This window comes from Carcharodon carcharias, chromosome 11 (assembly GCF_017639515.1).
Source record: "Carcharodon carcharias isolate sCarCar2 chromosome 11, sCarCar2.pri, whole genome shotgun sequence".
NCBI classification, from domain to species: Eukaryota; Metazoa; Chordata; class Chondrichthyes; order Lamniformes; family Lamnidae; genus Carcharodon; species Carcharodon carcharias.
The window spans coordinates 27959583-27978185 of record NC_054477.1 but is presented as its reverse complement, the minus strand read 5'-3'; the positions used below and the strand labels follow the sequence as shown (position 1 = coordinate 27978185).

Below are 18603 nucleotides of genomic sequence, written 5' to 3'. Positions count from 1 at the left end.
GATAGTTTTTAGTCAAACGTGGGAGGATCATTTACAACATCCGAAAGAACTGTTTGATCAACAGCAAGAAGCTAATTTGGTGATGAACTTGGCTAAGTGAGTTTGCGAGAGCGCAAGTTATATATCTAGGCAATGCCTTTGGACATGATAAGGTGGTTCCGAGAGATGTGAAATTAATAGCCATGGTGAATTTCCCTGTGCCTTTTTTAAAATAATTATTCACGGGTTGTGGGCTTCGCTGACTGGGCCATCCCTATTGCCCATCCCTATTTGCTCTTAAGAAGGTGGTGGTGAGTGGCCTTCTTCAACTGCTACAGTCCATGTAGTGTAGGTACACCCACAGTTCTGTTAGGAAGGGAGTTGCAGGATTTTTACCCAACGACATTGATGGAACAGCGGTATATTTCCAAGTCAGGTTGGTGAGCAATTTGGAGGACAACTTCCAGGTGATGGTGTTCCCATCTATCTGCTGCCCTTGTCTTTCTAGATGGTAGTAGTCATGGGTTTGGAAGCTGCTGTCTAAAGAGCCTTGGTGAATTCCTGCAGTGCATCTTGTAGATGGTACACACCGCTGCTAATGTACGTTGGTGGCGGAGAGAGTGAATGTTTGTGGATGTGGTGCCAATCAAGCAGGTTGCTTTGTCCTGGACAGTGTCGAGCTTGTTGAGTGTTGTTGGAGCTGCACTCACCCAGGCAAGTGGGGACTAATGGGGATATTCCATCACAGTCCTGACTTGTGCCTTGTACATGTAGACAGGCTTTGGGGAGACAGGAGGTGAGTTACTCGTCGCACGATTCCCAGCCTCTCACCTGCTCTTGTAGTTACAGTATTTATATGGCTAGTTCAGTTCAGTTTCTGATCAACGGTAACCTCCAGGATGTTGATAGTACAGGATTCAGTGATGGTAATGCCATTGAATGTTAAGGGCCGATGGTTAGATTCTCTTTTATTGGAGATGGTCATTCTCTGGCACTTGTGCAGCGTGAATGTTACTTGCCACGTGTTAGATCAAGTTTGGATATTGTCCAGGTCTTGCTGCATTTGGACATGGACTGCTTCAGTATCTGAGGAGTCGTAAATGGTGCTGAACATTGTGCAATCACTAGCGAAGATCCCCACTTCTGACCTTATGATGGAAGGAAAGTCATTTATGAAGCAGCTGAAGATGGTTGGGTCTAGGACACTACCATGAGGAACTCCTGCAGTGATGTCCTGGAACTGAGACAATTAACCTCCAATAACCACAACCATCTTCCTTTGTGCTCAGTAAGACTCCAACCAGCTGAAATTTTTCCCCCTGATTCCCATTGACTCCAGTTTTGCTAGGGCTCCTTGATGCCACACTCGGTCAAATGTGGCCTTGATGTCAAGGGCAGTCACTCTCACTTTAACAAAAATGAGAAGTTTTGAGATTTCTGGGCATGAGTGGATTTTACCAGAAGTTTGTACCAAATTTTAGCAGCATGGTTGCTTCATTGACTGAGCTATTAAAAAAGAACAAGGGGCAGACTTTGCAGGTCAGTGGCCGGGCACAATTGGCAGGTCGAGGACTGGCTGGGGAACAGACCCACCGACCGCGATCGGTCCCATCGACTGCGATTTCACACTGGCTGGCCAATTAAGCGTGCGCTGAAATGCTGAGTGCTGCCGGGGCGGGGGCAGGACCAGGGTGGGTACTGACATAAGCGTGGACGTGGGCGAGCGAGGAATGAAAGCTCCCTGAAGGCAGAGAGGTACCTCAGGGAGCTGAAGACTTCAAATAAAGATTTTAAAATCTGATCAAAAATGCCCAAGCATCACAAACAGTCACCTGAATATATACATTATAAAAATTCTGTCCATCGAGTTTTTAAAAATTTAATAATAGAACACTCATACTGAACTTGGATGAAATTTCATGCGAAATGCAAAGGTCATCTAGCCGATTTGCCCGTCCGCCAACTGTGACGTTTTATGGACCATGAAAAATCGGGGACAATTACAACTTTAACGTACCTAATTTCCCTCTTAATTGTCGGCGGGCACACTTTTGCGCGTGCCTGCCGACTGAAATATCATGCGAGCGTGGGATCGGGATGCTCGCCTGACATCATCATGTGCTATTTTATGCTCCAGTGGGTTGGGCATGCTCCTGAATGCTGACCTGAAAGTTCTGCCCAAGAAGTTTGAACAGACACAGGAGTATCAGAATGCATTTGGCAGTTTAAAAACTGTATTGACTACGACCAGTTCTGCCATTACGTAATTACTTCAAGCAATTTAAGTTGGGAGTGGACGCAAATGATGGAGGCATTGGTGCTGTACTGGACAAGAAGATGAACCTGGAATTGAAAAACCAATAGGATATTTTTCACGAAAGCTGAATGAACAACAGAGAAAATATTCAACCATCAAAAAGGAGACTCTGTGTCTGGTGTTAGCGTTGCACCATTTTGAGGTTTATGTTGTAAGCAATTCTTCTCAAACAATTGTTTGCATGGACCACAATCCTTTAAAATTTTTGGCCAAATTTCGAGACCAAAGTGCAAGACTGTTCTAATTTAATTAAATCACACAGACAGAACCATCTACGCTCATGCCCATAAACCTAACTTACAATAAACCACAATAATAGTAATGGTTTGTGTATATAGATAAGTACAGTAAGTAAAGATGGGTTGAAAAAATGAAGCCGTCTTTTAAAATTATATAGGTTAATTTTTCCATAAGGATGGAGGCGTCACAAAACTATAATAAGTTTCATAATATTATTGTGGTTTATTGTAAGTTAGGTTTATGGGCATGAGTGTACATGGTTCTGTCTGTATGATTTAATTAAATTAGAGTCACATAGGCTGTAAGTTTGAAATTATCAAAAGAAGTTGGAGGTAAAAGGTATTTGAAATGCTAATAAGTAAACATTGATGAGGTTTTAGCATGTAGGGTACAAAGGAAATTTGCATTTTTAGATAAGTGGAGTAGTTTGGGTTTCAAAGGGATGGTAGGATGTCTACAACGAACAAGATTAATAGGGCAAGGCTATTATGTTTATTTTTCCCAAAAGGTACTGACCATATTGGCGATCTGAAATGTTTTTATACTGTGGGAAAAGTACATTTCCAAAGGCATATAGAACAATGGAATTTACAGATTAAAGAGGGAGATACATACATAAAGAAGGAAGGTAGGTGATGTTGTGGGGCCATATTAGAGCTCAAAAGAGTGTGTAAAGCAGCCTTGGGGAAGCCTCGAGCCATGTTTGCAAAAGTCTGCTGTGTCTAGTAACTAAAGTTGGAGAAAAGCTTTTGGGATTCTACTCTCGAGTGGGTGCTGTGGTAAATTTGCTGGCTTGTTATTTAAATTTAAATCTATTTTGGACTGTTGCCTTAAAGGGGGTGTGTAGTTGGGAGTCAGATTAATTAGGAATTTTGGGATTTGTTATAATATTAAGTAACTGTAATCTTACATATGTGCTTGAAATCTTTTCTTTTGTTACTAAATGTTTTAATTTAGTTTTTAAAATCTCTAAAGTTGTTAGTGGACTCATTACTTCTGAATTCTGGTAATAATAAAAATTGCAAAACTGTTGTGATAGCATGGCCAAGGTTCCCTTGTGGGTTTGGTCCGCCTGGCACACATCGTCATAACAGTGTGTATGTATGATAACCATTCCATTGCTCTCCTTGGCTGGCCTGCGATTTTACATTGTGTATGAACTTGAGTTCATCCAAACTTGCTGCCTGGATCCTAACCCTCGCCACCACCTCAGTTGCTTGCTGACCTACAATGGTAATGCTGCAATTTTAAAATTTCCATCCTTGCTCTCAAATCCCTCCATGGCCTTGTACCTACAATTCTCGCAAATCTCTGCGGTGCTCCAATTCTCGCCTGTTGCACATCTCTGACTTCCTTTGCACCGCCAGTGGTGCCTTCAGCTGTCAAGGCTTTTGGCTTTGGAATTCTCTCCCTGTACCGCTCTGCTTCTGTACCTCTTTATTTCTCCCTTTAGGATGTTCCTTAAAACCTATGTATTTGACCAAGCTTTTGGTCTCCTTTTGTAATATTTCCTTATGTGAGTCAATGTTAACTTTTTGTTTGTCCTTGTGAAATGCCTTGGGAAGTTTTCCTACATTAAAGCTCCATATAAATACAAGTTGTTACTGTTGTATGTATGTATATATCTGTATTTTCTAAAAGAATAATTCTTGGGAAATGGACATGGTTGCAAATGACAACATTTATTGCCTATCCCTCTTTGCCTTTGCAATGGTGGTGGTGAACTGTCTTCTTAATCCATTGGAATTTGGGTGCTGAAGATCCCTACACAACATTATTAGATATGGAGATCCAGGATTATGCCCCAGCTACAATGAAGGAAGGTAATATGTGTCCAATACATGCCCAGTATGGTGTGTAGCTTGGAGAGAAACTTGGAGTTGGTGGCATTCCAATGCATGTCCAGCCCTTATCCTCCTAGCTGGTAGGGGGGTCATGGCTTCGAAGGAGCTGTCGAGCATCCTGTAGGTAGGACACACTGCAACCCCAGAGTGCTGGTAATGGAGGAAGTTATTGTTTAAGGTGGTGCATGGGGTGCCAGTCAAGTGGGCTGCTTTGCCCTGGATGGTGTTGAGCTTCTTGAGTATTGTTGGAGCTGTAGGCAAGTGGAAAGTATTTCATCACAATCCTGACTTGTGCCCTGTAGATAGAGTCTGGAGGTGAGCCACCTACCTTAGAATACCCAGTCTCTGACCTGCTCTTCTAGCCATTGCATTTATGTGTCTGTCTGATTAGGTTTCTCGTAAATGGTGACCCCACAATGCTGGCAGTGGGAGGTTTGACGCTTAAACTTCATCGGAGGTTAGTTAGACTTTGGGCAGGATCTTCCACTCCCGCCCACCATGATACCCACCACAGGCAGGAGCAGAAAATATTGCAAGATGAAAAAAAAATCAGGTTCATGCCGGCGGGAAAACAGGGTCCTATCATCTGCTCAGGAATTCAATAGTGGACCACGATTCCTGATGTGCAATGTCAGGAAGGCCATTTGAATACATTTAAATGTCATGAGTGCTCATTATAAAGCCTGCTTGCCAGTATCACCAATCCCCCCCCAACCACCCACCACACGCTGGATCAAGAGGTAACATCAGAGACTAATTAGACCGACGTGTTTCACAATTGGATATAAGCAACGTTCACCTGGCGACCAGCACTTTGCTTGTGATTTCGAGGCCTGTTAGCCTTCCTTTCATCGCACAGCGCTCACAGCACCTCGAGTCAGTGTCAGGCTTCGCAGCCAGGACCCCATCGTTCTCAGGGGTGTATCACAGGCGAGGCTCTGCCTACTACCAGCGGGAAGGTGGGGGTGCTGTGAAGGGGCCACAGGGCAAGGCCTCCACCGGGAAGGGGCAATAGTGGACAGAGGTTCGACTCAGAAACATGACATGGGAGGTTGCGGGGGGAGCTGGTGAGGCATCATCTGGGCCACAATGGAGAAGGATCTGTTAAAAAGGGACACAAGCGAGTTGGGACCACAATGGGAGGAGAGCAGTTGAAAAAGCGTTTCATTTCACATGGCTGACCTCACAAAGACTTGTCCCAGTCCAGGGAGGGTGATGACACGTCGGTCCATGGTCAGTCGTGCCCAGAATGTTGTGCACAGGTAGTCTTCATAACACCACATGCCTCGGTCTGTGGGGGTTTCTGGCATTATACTGTACTGCAGACGGCATGGCACACTCACAGTCAGGGGTGGTATCTGCAGCCTATAGATAGTGTTGGGGCATTGGCGGATTCTGCCGAGGGGTGTGCTATGGGTCTAACTGGGCAGGAGGCCTCAAGATCGGGGGGGAGTGAAGTTCACACGGGACAAATGCACATTCTTCTCAGGGACAATTAGGGATGGACAATAAATGATGACCTAGCCAGTGACGGCCACTTCCCATGAACGAATAAAAAAAAATCCATCTCCAAAGATTCAGGGGGCACCAAAGAAAGAAGGGATCAAGGATTGGAGGGGGAGGATTGATAGTTGTTAGATGCAGGGAAGCCTGGAAATTGAGCTCATCCTGGCCGATGGGAAGGACTTACAGTCACGCAGGGAGCATTCAAACTGGTCTGGGAGTGAGAGCTCAGCATCACCATCTTCCAATCTGAAGTGATGGCGCAGCACAAAATTAATAAGAGATGACACTCTAACGGTGAGGACTCTGAGGGCTGATTGGAGGACTGGTGCTCTGCACTGGGAGGCCGATTGAAGGGGCACCCAACTGAACAGTGTTTTACCAATTGACGGGGGAGCCACATCTCAGACATATCAGGCGCCTTTCAGTGGCAGTGCAGGGAGTCAGGAGAATTAAACACTGAGGAGCATTCACACGAGTCGAATCCCCATTTCTGGCACTAATCAAACTCCTCGTGTTAACCCCTTGTTCCGAGGGCTGAATTTCCCAAGGGCTATGAAAAAATGTGAGGTTATTGGGAGACTGGGCAAGCTGGAGCGGCGTCTTAAATGCAGGAGCTCAGGATACAGTCGCTGGCAACTGACCAGGTGAGAAGCCTCAGCCCCGCCCCCTCACCCCCATCAAACAATCGCACGTCCTCAGTAAACATTTACCCTTATGTCTTTTCCAAAGAGTCTAGTTAGCGAGTACAGTAAATGAGGATCTCCAGCGACAAGCCTGAAAGCTGCACATCCAAGCACCCGGCCAAAGTGATGCCATAGCAGTGGCTGATGTAGAAGCAGTTTGTGGGGTGGGGGGGGGGTGTGGTTTGAGGTGGACCACCATGAAAAGTAAAGCGCGCAGGCCAAGATTTCAGTGGCGATTAGGTGCCAACACTGGACCCAACAACTTGAACCCACAGTCACTCACTAGTCATCGACAGAAATAGGACCTTTGGAGGCTGATGCTCACTCATGTCTTTTTCTCATTTATGCTGCAGAGAGGAGACCTTCAGCAAGATGGATGCTGGATTTATTGCTGCCGGCATCATTGGCACACAGGCCGGAGAGAAGGGGGTGAGAAGTTTGCGATGGAGGTACCAGGCTTGCCAAAGGGAGGAGCTACACCCTCATGAGTAAGGGGCAGCGGGGCCCTCTCTGGACGCAGAGGATGAGGGTCACTTAAACATCATGTGTAAGTGGCTCACAGGACCGAGGGTGTACAGAAGACCCATGTCTTTTCTGCAGATGAGCAACAGGCAGTGTCGCCAACGCCTCCGCATGTCCAAGGATCTGATGTCTGACATCTGCCACGTTCTGCAGGATTTGGTGCCACAGGGACTGGGAGGACATCCATTGCCAGTAGCTGTTAAAGTCCACCACCGCTCTTAACTTCTATTTGAGTGGCACTTTCCAGAGCTCCACTGGGGACCTCTGTGTGATCTCTCAAGCTTCCACGCACAAGTGTATCCAGGAGGTAACAGATTCCCTTTTTTCAAAGGCCCACGACTACATTAATGTCGTAAAGATCAAGCCAGCCAGGATGCCCGGGCACCAGACTTTACTGTGATTTCCAGTTTCCCACAAGGGCAGGATGCCATAGGCTATACTCATGTGGCTGTCAAAGCTCCCTGGCAACAGGTACTCCAATACATAAACAAGAAGGGCTTCCACTCCATCACTGTCCAGCTGGTCTGCGCCCGTAAGAAACAAATCCAGCAGGTACACGCAAGATACCCAGGAAGCAGCCATGACTCCTACATCTTGAGTATGTCGCAGATGCCGGACATATTCAAGGGACCAGACAGGATCTAATGTTGGCTGCTTGGTGATAAAGGGTGCCCGCAAGGGGCGGGGCTGATGACACCCGTGCGGTGGCCATAAAATAGAACAGAGAGAAGGTACAATGAAGCTCATACTACCACTCGAGGATTGGTGGAGCAGACCACGGGCATGTTAAAGATACGATTCCGATGCCTGGACAGATCTGGCAGAACACTCCAGTACACTGCGCAGAGGATCTCACGGATCATCGTGGCTTGCTGCGCGCTGCACAACTTGGCGTTGCAAAGCGGGAAGGAGTTGCCAGGTGATGACATGGAGGAGTTGCACGTCTCCTCCGATGAGGATGACATTGAAGAGGATGAGGGCAATCAGGAAGCCAAGGTTGCAGGGGAAGACGCTATTGCATGGAATGGACAAGGCAGGCATGCACATGAGGCCCTCATAGCCATCAGATTTCATGAGGAGGATGTCGAGTAGGAGTGAGTCTCCTCTTGAACATGTGCCCTCCATAATGGACCCAAACTGACATCAGCATGGTTCTTCCCCTCATTTCAACCACCCACTTTAATTGGAGAGTGATCACTTAAATGTCAGGCTCACATTGTCCTGATACTTTGAAGGGTGATGAGGCCTCGGGAGCATGTGTCTTTGCTGAGATAAGGTCCTAACTGGAGGAGAGCGTCCCGGCATCAGAGGTCAGAAGGTGTTGCCTCTTCAGCATCCCAGTTGCTACAGCAGCCTAGTAGAGACAGGAGCTGCTCTACAATCCTCAGTGCACCTGCACCTGTGTGCCCCCAGTCTGACAAAGCTCCTCAAGGTGATCCATATCCAGCAATGCTTTATGACTTACCTCAATGGTGATACTGAGAGCTGACACTTGTGCCAAGGCAGCCGAGGACGTTGTGGTCCTCGTGCATTTTTACATGACTCAGTTCTATGTTTCACCTTTATAACCATTATGTTGACATCAGGTGCTCTGCGGGCCTACATGTAGCCTGACCTTTCCATATAGATTGACCACCTGAGGATAAGCATGTTCATGTACTTGCTGGCGACACATTTAAATGCCTCCTCCTGAACACAGACAGCCTCCCCTAATGGTCAGCCCTGGCCCTTGTCACCTTGATACAGCAACGACACCATGGAGACCTGAATGTGAGGCTTGGTTCACATTCAAGAGCGCGCTTCAGCCTCATTACATCCTGGCTCCTAGGCCATTGCTGCCCCCAACATCGTCTTCCCATCAAGGTGAATTATATGCATCGAGGGCATGCTCAAAGGCTCCATTGACCACAACACATCATCAGTGACCTTGGCGACTCTTTAGGTAAGGGGCTACGCACAATGTCTGGCACAGCACTGCTTTCCTGCACTGTGACGAGAGCCCTGTGGGAGTTGTGCAGAAAAATACAAGGTGGGAGAAGCTCAAGGTTGTAGCACCGAGAGACCCACAACTATAATGTGGCTGAGAGAGGCAGAGCTCTGGCATATTGAGCTGGGAAGGCAGTCACACTTATGGGTGAGCTTATCAGATGTACATTCGGAGAGTGGGCAATACTCAAGGCAGACAGGAGTGCACATGGGCTGTGACTTTTGGCTCTTTGAATGAAAACCCTGCCATATGACAGAGAGAACATAGAGCTGCAGTATGTATGAACCTTTTTGATGCATTCCAATATCTTTCCTTGCACACCAAACCTTCACTTTTCATTAATGCTGAGGAGACAATTTAATATCTCAGCTTCAATCCTACAGGATCAAGATCTAACATTACATGATCCAGTGAAGCAAGGAAACCAGCTCCCTTCCACAAGCACACTTTACTTTAAGGACGAGGCGTAACTGATGCCAGAAACAATCTGAGAAGAGGCATAATGTGGTCAGTTGGAAGCATACAACATTGGCCAGAGGTACATGAGAGCAACTTCTGCAGTAAGTGGGAGGAGGGACCATGGTGTCACACATGATTGACGACAACATGGCTGATTGTAAGGAGGAGGCTTACACAAGAAGATATGTGAAATGGGTGCGACTTTATTTACATTTGTGAAAACTATACACATGTATTTAACACCCGTGCCACCAATGTGATCCACATATTGTTTTGTCTCCCTGATCCTACTGCTGTGTCTTGGTGCGTCCCCAACATCCACAGCAGAGGTGGAGGCCGCCTATTGACTGCTGTGTCCTGTTGATGACTTTGGTGGGTGCCCTCTAGAGGGCCGAGACTTTGAGGGGCCCCGGCCAGCTTTGTGTCTCCTGCTATGGAGCAGGTGCACCCTCCTTTGCCTGTGGAGCTGAATCCGATGGGGGTCACAGGAAATGGGGATTGGAATTGACGGGACACTGCCAGAATCACCTGGGTGGATGACCCCGGGGTGTCTAGCTGTTGGTCCTCATCCCTATGGGTCCTCGAGTGCCCCTGGCTGACTCCCTGAGAAAAAGGGTAAGCTGGAGTGAGAATGAGCTGCCTCGCCACCCCCCCTCCCCCCACCCCCACACCGGCAGCTCCTGCCGCAGTGCAGGACCTATGACCTGGACCAAGGTCTCCGTGGCAGCTTCTATCCTACCAGTGTTGACCTTGGTGCGTTGGCATGCTGGCGCTATTAACGTAAACTGAACATGGATGGACTGCTCCATCATCAGTGAAATCTGGGGAATGCAGCAGACATCCCTTCCTGATGTTCCATGATTATCTCTGCAGCTCCATCAATTGAGATAGGACTGAGTCTGGAGGCACGTTATCTGATTCAGACTCAGCAGAATCCTGGCCTCCAGCAGTCCTCCAATTTCCGGCTACCTCGGAAGGCCCTGCCTCCACCTGCTGTGAACAAGATTGTGTGCTCTGCTCACCAGATTGTGACCTTGAGCCTGCTCCACAACTAGGTCCCACCGAGGCGCATGTCCCTGCGCTGGCGGAGGGTGTGGATCAGCGCTGTGACAGGTTTTCAAGGGTGCAGTCCTCAGCTTCCACACCTGAGGTGTCGCCGGGGCTCGAGCTAAGGTCCTGGCTGGCTGAGGGTCTCGGGCGCTTGGCAGAGGCGCCTATGAAAAAAAGAAGAGATGATTAGTGCATGGCAGGTGACTCAAAACGCTCAATTGACTCGCAGTATGGCTGTCTGAGAAACGAGCTGGTGCAGGATCCTCACCTGGGTGAATGTTGCTGACCTCTCTGTCGCTGCAGGAATGGTCCGGATCCTCTCTGGCCAGTGTGATGGCTTGGTTCTCATATTCTGTGAGAATCTTGATGTCAGGCACTTCACACGCACACACATACCACCCCCCCCCCCTCCCCACTGGGTCTGGGACCTCACCCTCCGATTGTGTGTGAGCTTCTCCTGCATAAAGACAGATGGAGAAAATGTGAGCAGGATGCAGGCCAGGGCAGATGATAAGGATGCCTGCCTTATGTGGGCGCTGAGTGGAGCCATGGATGGCATGAGGATGCAAGTGCCAGAGGATATGGGGCCAGATGGAGATGTGAGAGTGTGTGTGGGGGAATGAGTGGTGATGCCTCTTGGGCTTGAAGTGTGTGGGATCCTTGTGGAGTGTCATCCTGTGAATGTCTGATGGGCTTGTGAAATGATCTGCCAGTCTTTGGGACATATAACCTAAAAGAGCTGTCCCTTACATTGCTCACAATGGGCAAGGCACGGACTGTACCCAACCAGCCCATGCTTGCAAAACTCAAAACGCAGTGTCCGACATTAGATGTGATTTTGCGATTGGACAATATTTGCTAAATAATCCCCTGCATGCAAAGAATTATGCTGGCAACCAATTTCAGGTTGTCAGTTGGGCTCGCAGCTTGGCACTTGTATGTGTACTGGAAGCTACATATACTAATACACTGCACCTTTTTGTTTGCAGACAGAAAGAATATGTACACACATTGCGCCTGTTTCAGATAAACAAAATAAGTGACAGCCGTTCACTGGTTCATTCCCCAGGGCAGTGTCAGGACCGATCAGAGTCAAGCTGCTTGGTTTAAATTTCAAACAATGCTTGGCAGTACATTGTCAGTCAACATCGATTGGTGCATTCCCCATGGCAACGCATCTACCAGTCAGAGTCCATTTGCCCACCAATCAGCACTCTCTTCCCATACAGTATAAGTATGTTATTTCTCCTGACATTGTTACTTTCTTGCAAATTGTCCTGATGAGTGCAAGATGAAAAGCTTTGACAAAACATGTCTCTTTTTTCAGTAATACTCAAGTTGTATACTACCAAACAACTAAGATTATAATAATGGCTGTGGCTTTTCTTAGTTTTTTTTTTCTATAATTATCTTGGCAAATTTTGTTCAAACATTTTTGTCGGTGACATTCCAGAGGAAATTCTGTTGGAAAGATAACTGATGCTGGAAGGCTGATTGACCTGAAATAACATGTAAAGTGGGACAATCTCATTGAAGCATCTGCAGATAATGGCTGTTTCTATTTATGTTAATACGGCTCTATCACAGGGCTGAGCTCAAGACTCTTCGAAACCAAAGGATGCAGCCAGGACTCGCAGTTTAAACAAGACAAACATGTTCATAAAGTAAAGCAAAAGAAGATAATCAACATTCTAACTAATAGTTTAATTTTGCAAACCATCTTGGCAGTGAGAATCCATCTTTAAATGGTTTAGCCATGCCACCATCTGAGGTTCTAAGCAGCAAGTACCTGTGTGCAAGTTATTCAAAACCCAAGTGAGAAATGTTTGACCATTTCCAAGAAGCAAGCACACATTCTAGCAACTTGTATCAATATAAAGCCTACAAGTTACCAAAAGAGTGCATATTGTTTGTCAGATGGTGAACGAGAGCCGTGCTTCATTTATATACTGCCAACCATCCTTGCTGAATGCCCAACAGCTCAGAAAAATGTCCACCTCTGAAGTCAGTTATCACAAACTTTGTCCTTCCTGTTAAATCATTTTAAGGCCTGAATTTTGTGATTGGCGGGCCCCTGGAGCGGATGGGAAACGGCCCTCTGCCCCCCTGACCGTGATCGGCCCCAAACCACAATCGCATGCTGGCTGGCCAATTAATGGCCATCCTTCATGAAACGTGCCTGGAGAAAGGCTCAGCACGACCGGTGGGGGCAGGAAGAGGGTGGGTGCTGGCAAGCGCTTCCATTGAGCTCCCCGAAGGCAGACAGATGCCTCAGGGAGCTGCAGACCTCAGAATAATAAAAGAAAGCATAAAAATGCTGCAAAAAATGTCCATGTAGCACAAGCAAGCACCTGAAAGCAGACCTCATAAAAACGCTGTCCCCAGAAATTTCTTTTTATTTTATATCCTAACGGAGATTTCATCCTTTTTTGTTCTTATTCATTCACGGGATGTGGGCTTCGCTGGCTAGGCCAACATTTATTGCCCATCCCTAGTTGCCCTTGAGAAGGTGATGCTGAGCTGCCTTCTTGAACCACTGCAGTCCATGTGGTGTAGGTACACTCACAGTGCTGCTAGGAAGAGAATTCCAGGGTTTTGACCAACCGACAGTGAAGGAATGGCGATATATTTCCAAGTCAGGATGGTGAGTGACTTGGAGAGGAACTTCCAAGTGATGGTGTTCCCATCTATCTGCTGCCCTTGTCCTTCCAGATGGTACTGGATGTGGATTTGGAAGGTGCTGTCAAAGGAGCCTTGGTGAACTCCTGCCCTTGAATGAGCTTTCATCAAAAATGCAAAGGCCGCCTGGCTGATGGCTCTTCCACCAACCATAAGGTTGGATGGGCCATGAAAAATTGTGGTGGTATTAGTGGTATTATCACTGGACTGATAATCCAGAAAATATTGAGGAACTGGGTTCGAATCCCAGCGTGGCAGATGGTGAAATTTGAATCCAATAAAATTTGGAATTAAAAGTTTAATGATGACCACGAAACCATTGCTGATTGTTGCAAAAACCCATATGGTTCACTAATGTCCTTTAGCGAAGAAAATCCGCCACCCTTTCCTGGTCTGGCCTATATGTGACTCCAAACCCACAGCAATGTGGTTGACTCTTAAAATGCCCTCTGCACAAGGGCAATTAGGGATGGGCAATAAATGCTGGCCTGGCCAGCGATTCTGACATCCCATGGACGAATTTTTAAAAATTGGGTCATTAATGAGCTTAGTTGCCTGCTTAATTGTTGGTGAGCGCTCTTCTGACTGCTGTGAGTGCGCGATGACATCGGGCGAGTGTCCTGACATCATTTTACGCCTGTTCGAGTCGGGCATGCGCCTGCCCGTGGGACGCAAAATTCTGGCCTAAGATTTCTTGGCTGGCATTGCATCTGCCTAACTGTTTTTCATAGATGGTCATTGAATGTCTTATATCTGTCACAGGCCAGGAGATAGAGTCAATGTCCAATAAAATGTCCAATGTCCTGGTATCACTTTGGCCTGGTCTCTTCATGGTTGCCTAATGTTGATTGTTGTGTAGCTGTTTGACTTAATTAAATGCTCATTTTATTGAATGTCTCCGCAGGAGTGAATTTACTGCTTGGCAGAAAACATAAATTACAAATTAATGTTTCATGCAGTGTTACTCACAAGTCTAATCTGTAAATAATTAGAATAAAATAGATTTATTCAACCATTCAACAAATTTGTTTGTCTAATCATTGTCCAAAGAAAATAAATACTGGCATATCATAACCACATGATGTCCCAAAGTGCTTTATAGCTAATTAACTATTTTGAACTGTAATTACTGTTGTAATATAGGAAACGCAGCAGCCAATTTGTACACAGCAAGCTCCCACGTACAGTCATGCGATGATGATCAGATAATCTGCTTTTTGTGTGATGTTGATTGAGGGATAAATGTTGGTGAGCACACTGGGGATAGCTCCCCTGCTCTTTGAAATAGTGCCATTGGATCTTTTACCTCCACTTGAGAGGGCAGATGGGACCTCGGTTTAATATCCCATCTGAAAGATGGCAACTCTGATTGTGCAGTGCACCTTCAGTATTGCACTGGAGTGTCAGCTTTGATTTTTGTACTCAAATCTTGGAGTGGGACTTGAACCTAGAACCTCTGACTCAGAAGAAAGAGTGCTATTAACTGAGCATTGGCTGGTACATGACAAGAATTAGGAGAAATAACATTTTCAGCATGATTATTAAAGAAAAGAGGTGTGTTTTAGAGGGATGTTGATGCATTAATAATTGCACCATTGAAGAATGTTGCTTTTGTCTTTGATTCCACTCACATAAAGAAGGTTTCAGATCTCATCAATTCACCAGGGTAGATAACCTGGTGCTTCTGCAAAAGAGGGTTGGGGCTGTATCAGAGAACAAGACAAACAGAAACATGAATCATTAGTAAACATTTATTCTATATGTTGGGAGTGAATGAGAACTGATTAATTATACTGGTATTCCATATTATATGCACTGATTAATTGGAATTAACTGTATTCTACCTTCAGTTATTGCAGAGGTTTTTAAACTTGGATACTTTGATGCCATGAATTTTTCTGTATTTGTTGATTTACTTAGTGCAATACTCCCATTACTGTCCATTACAAGAACGCTTGTCATGCCATAATGATGGCAATATTTGGAATGGCAGAAATGAGCTGGGATTTTCCGGCCCTGTTGTGGGTGGGACCTGCTGCAGGAGATTCAGCGGTCCAGCCAAAAGTCCAATGGCTTTCGGTGAGACCGGATGATCCCGGCAGGGGGCCGGAAAATCCTGTCCATTGTCTTTCAGAACCTGGAATAGGGAACATTGGTGATTTGTTATTAGTTGTAAGTGCTCTCCCACATGGAAAATTGAGTTATATTGTTTGCCCTATTAACACTATTTTCTCTGTACAACTAGATGCATGAATAAAGTGACTCCTTAAATCTCTGGGTGTTTTACCAGACTCCCATCGTAAATCTGGGCAGGAGAATGCACTGGAGAACATCAACCACATGGTTGCCTTCGATCTCTGTTGTTTCTAGGATTATCCAGCTTGCCACACAGAATATGGAGTCATACCTAGCACAAAGGAAGATGGTTGTGGTTGTTGGAGGTCAGTCATCTCAGCTCCAGGGCATCACCGCAGGAGTTCCTCAGGGTAGTGTCCTCGGCCCAACCATCTTCAGCTGCTTCATCATTGACCTTCTTTCCATCATAAGCTCAGAAGTGGGGATGTTCGCTGATGATTGCACAATGTTCAGCACCATTCTTGATTCCTCAGATGCTGAAGCAGTCCGTGTCCAAATGCAGCAAGACCTGGACAATATCCAGGCTTGGGCTGACATTCGTGCCATACAAGTGCCAGGCAATGACCATCTCCAACAGGAGAGAATCTAACCATCATCCCTTGACATTCAATGGCATTACCCTCACTGAATCCCCCACTATCAACATCCTGGGGGTTACCATTGACCAGAAACTAAACTGGACTAGCCATATAAATATTGTGGCTACAAGCACAGGTCAGAGGCTATGAATCCTGTGGCAAATAACTCACCTCCTAACTCCCCAAAGTCTGTCCAACATTTACAAGGCACAAGTCAGGAGTGTGATGGAATACTCCCCACTCCAACAGCACTTAAGAAACTTGACACTATAAAAGAACAAATCAGCCCGCTTGATTGGCACTCTATCCACAAACATTCACTCCCTCCAACACCAACACACAGTAGCAGCAGTGTGTACCATCTACAAGATACACTGCAGGAATCACCAAACCTCCTTGGACAGCACCGTCCAAACCCACGACCACTACCATCTAGAAGGACAAGGGCAGCAGGTAGATGGGAACACCACCACCTGGAAGTCCCCTTCCAAGCAACACACCATCCTGACTTGGAAATATATCGCCATTCCTTCACTGTCGCTAGGTCAAAATCCTGGAACTCCCTCCCTAACATTACTATTGGTGTACCCACACCACATGGACTGCAATGGTTCAAGAAGGCAGCTCACTGCCACCTTCTCAAGGGCAACTAGGAATGGGCAATAAATGCTGTTCCAGCCAGCGAAGCCCACATCTGTAAATGAATAAAAAATATCCAAGCAATTATTGTCAAGGAGCTTAAATGGGGGACGCAAAACCAAGAATGGGGAACTCCAATGCCAGGACCTGGAAACAGGTAGCAAGTCAGGTGATGGTTTGAAGTGGTGGGAAGATGGGTTGGGGTGGTGCTGGTAGTGAGCAGCCTGGACCACTAAAGAAAGGTGCAACCTTTTTAAAAAAAAGGATATCTCGATTGGCCTATTTATGTTGGGCCCCATGACTGGGTCTTGGGGTGAGTGGAGGGGGGGATTCTGGGCAACTGTTTCCCCGGTGGCAGGGCAGGCTTTGTAGCTTACAGCTGTACGGGTAGATGGGCACCTGAGATACAAACACATTGGCTCTTGTGCCTGCCTGCCCCACACAAATGAGGAGTGCTTCTACTGGTGGGGTTTGCACGGAAGAGTACCAACAGGAATTATCATGAGGGTTTTGCGGGAGGCCAGATAACTTATATTACCTGAAAAGCTGAGAATGAAAAGTGTTTTGGGGGGTGGTGGAAGATGTTGTACAGAGAGCTTTCCCATGAATGAACTCTCTGGAGCATTCAATGCAATGACAGTGCTGATTTAATCACTATAGTGTACAAATCAGGAATTTATCAAATTCTGAACAAATTCTAAAAACTGCTTGGTAAACAGTAACACTTTACATGTCACTGGTGAACCAAAACCAATCAACATGTTTTGTGGCAGATTTTAGCAAGGGGTTTCACAGAATTTTTCAGAAATGAAGGATATCCAGTCAATGGTGACAACTTTAGAATGGAAGGGCAGTGGCCGAAACATCAATTAATGCCCACTTAAGGACTTCATCCTGCTGCTCCTGGAATTCAGACAATGGTGGGCAGGATTTCCTGATAGGCACTTAAAAGAGTGGGCCTTCCCCGAGCTCTTGTTGGCTCTCCAGCTGACTGGTGAGACCCCCAATGTTTGGATTAAGTTCTGTCCACTGACTTATTTTGAGATATAGCAGCTATTATATAGGCAAATACAATAGCTATTTGTGCAGAGCAAGAACCTGCAAAGAGCATTGTGTTTTTTTTTAAATTCATCCATGGGATGTATATGTTGCTGGCAAGGGCAGTACCTTTTACCCATCCCCAATTGCCCTTGAGAAGGTGATGGTGAACCACCTTCTTGAACCACTTGCAACTCATGTGGTGTAGGCACACTCACTGTGCTGTTAGGAAGGGAGTTCCAGGATTTTGGCACAGTGACAGTGAAGGAACGGCGATATATTTCCAAGCCAGGATGGTGTGTGACTTACAGGGGAACATACAGGAGGTGTTCCCGTGCACCCTCTGTCCTTGACCTTCTCGACAGTAGATGATTAGGAAGGTGTTGTCAAAGAAGCCTTGATGAGTTGCTGCAGTGCATCCCGAAGATGATGTCAAAAGATAACATCGTTATGGCTGTTTTTCAGGAATGAAATGACATCATGACCAATTTAGCAGTGCATTGATCCACCTTTGAATTACATGGGTGGCCTAGACCAGCAAGGGGGGAACTTCCCAGTAGAATTGCATCATCACTAGGAGGCAAATAGTGGGATGTTGGTCATAAGATGAAAATGATGATGACAAAAACATGACCAGTACCAACCTGGGAGCAGTTTGCCTGATTGCTCTTTCATCCTGAAAAGGAGGCAGTCGTAGAAAAGGACTGAAAAAAAGCCTTGGAAAGAAATGTTTTGAAAATGTGTTTGTGTGATATCACATACATTGTCCGTTTGAGATAGGCAATGGTTACATGCTTCAAGGTCCAATTTTCATGCAAAATACAAAAACTGTCATTTCCTGTTGTGGCAGTTCATCAGTCACAGAAATGCGTTGATCTGACGGTTGCTCCATCTCTTTACCAGGTGCAGATCAGTTTTGTGCTTTGCGAGGAGGGCAGTAAGAGAG

At 46.2% G+C, this 18603-nt stretch overlaps 1 protein-coding gene across 1 annotated transcript in view; it reads left to right on the top strand.

Annotated features, from left to right (window-relative positions):
- The window catches only part of LOC121283860 (von Willebrand factor A domain-containing protein 3B-like), a 330503-nt gene extending 322767 nt beyond the window's left edge, over nt 1-7736 (top strand). Inside the window, 3 exon segments of the mRNA XM_041198660.1 lie at nt 2117-2242; nt 6923-6998; nt 7563-7736. Of these exon segments, the coding sequence (XP_041054594.1) occupies nt 2117-2242; nt 6923-6998; nt 7563-7736 (376 nt within the window).
- Nucleotides 7737-18603: the final 10867 nt, after the last annotated feature.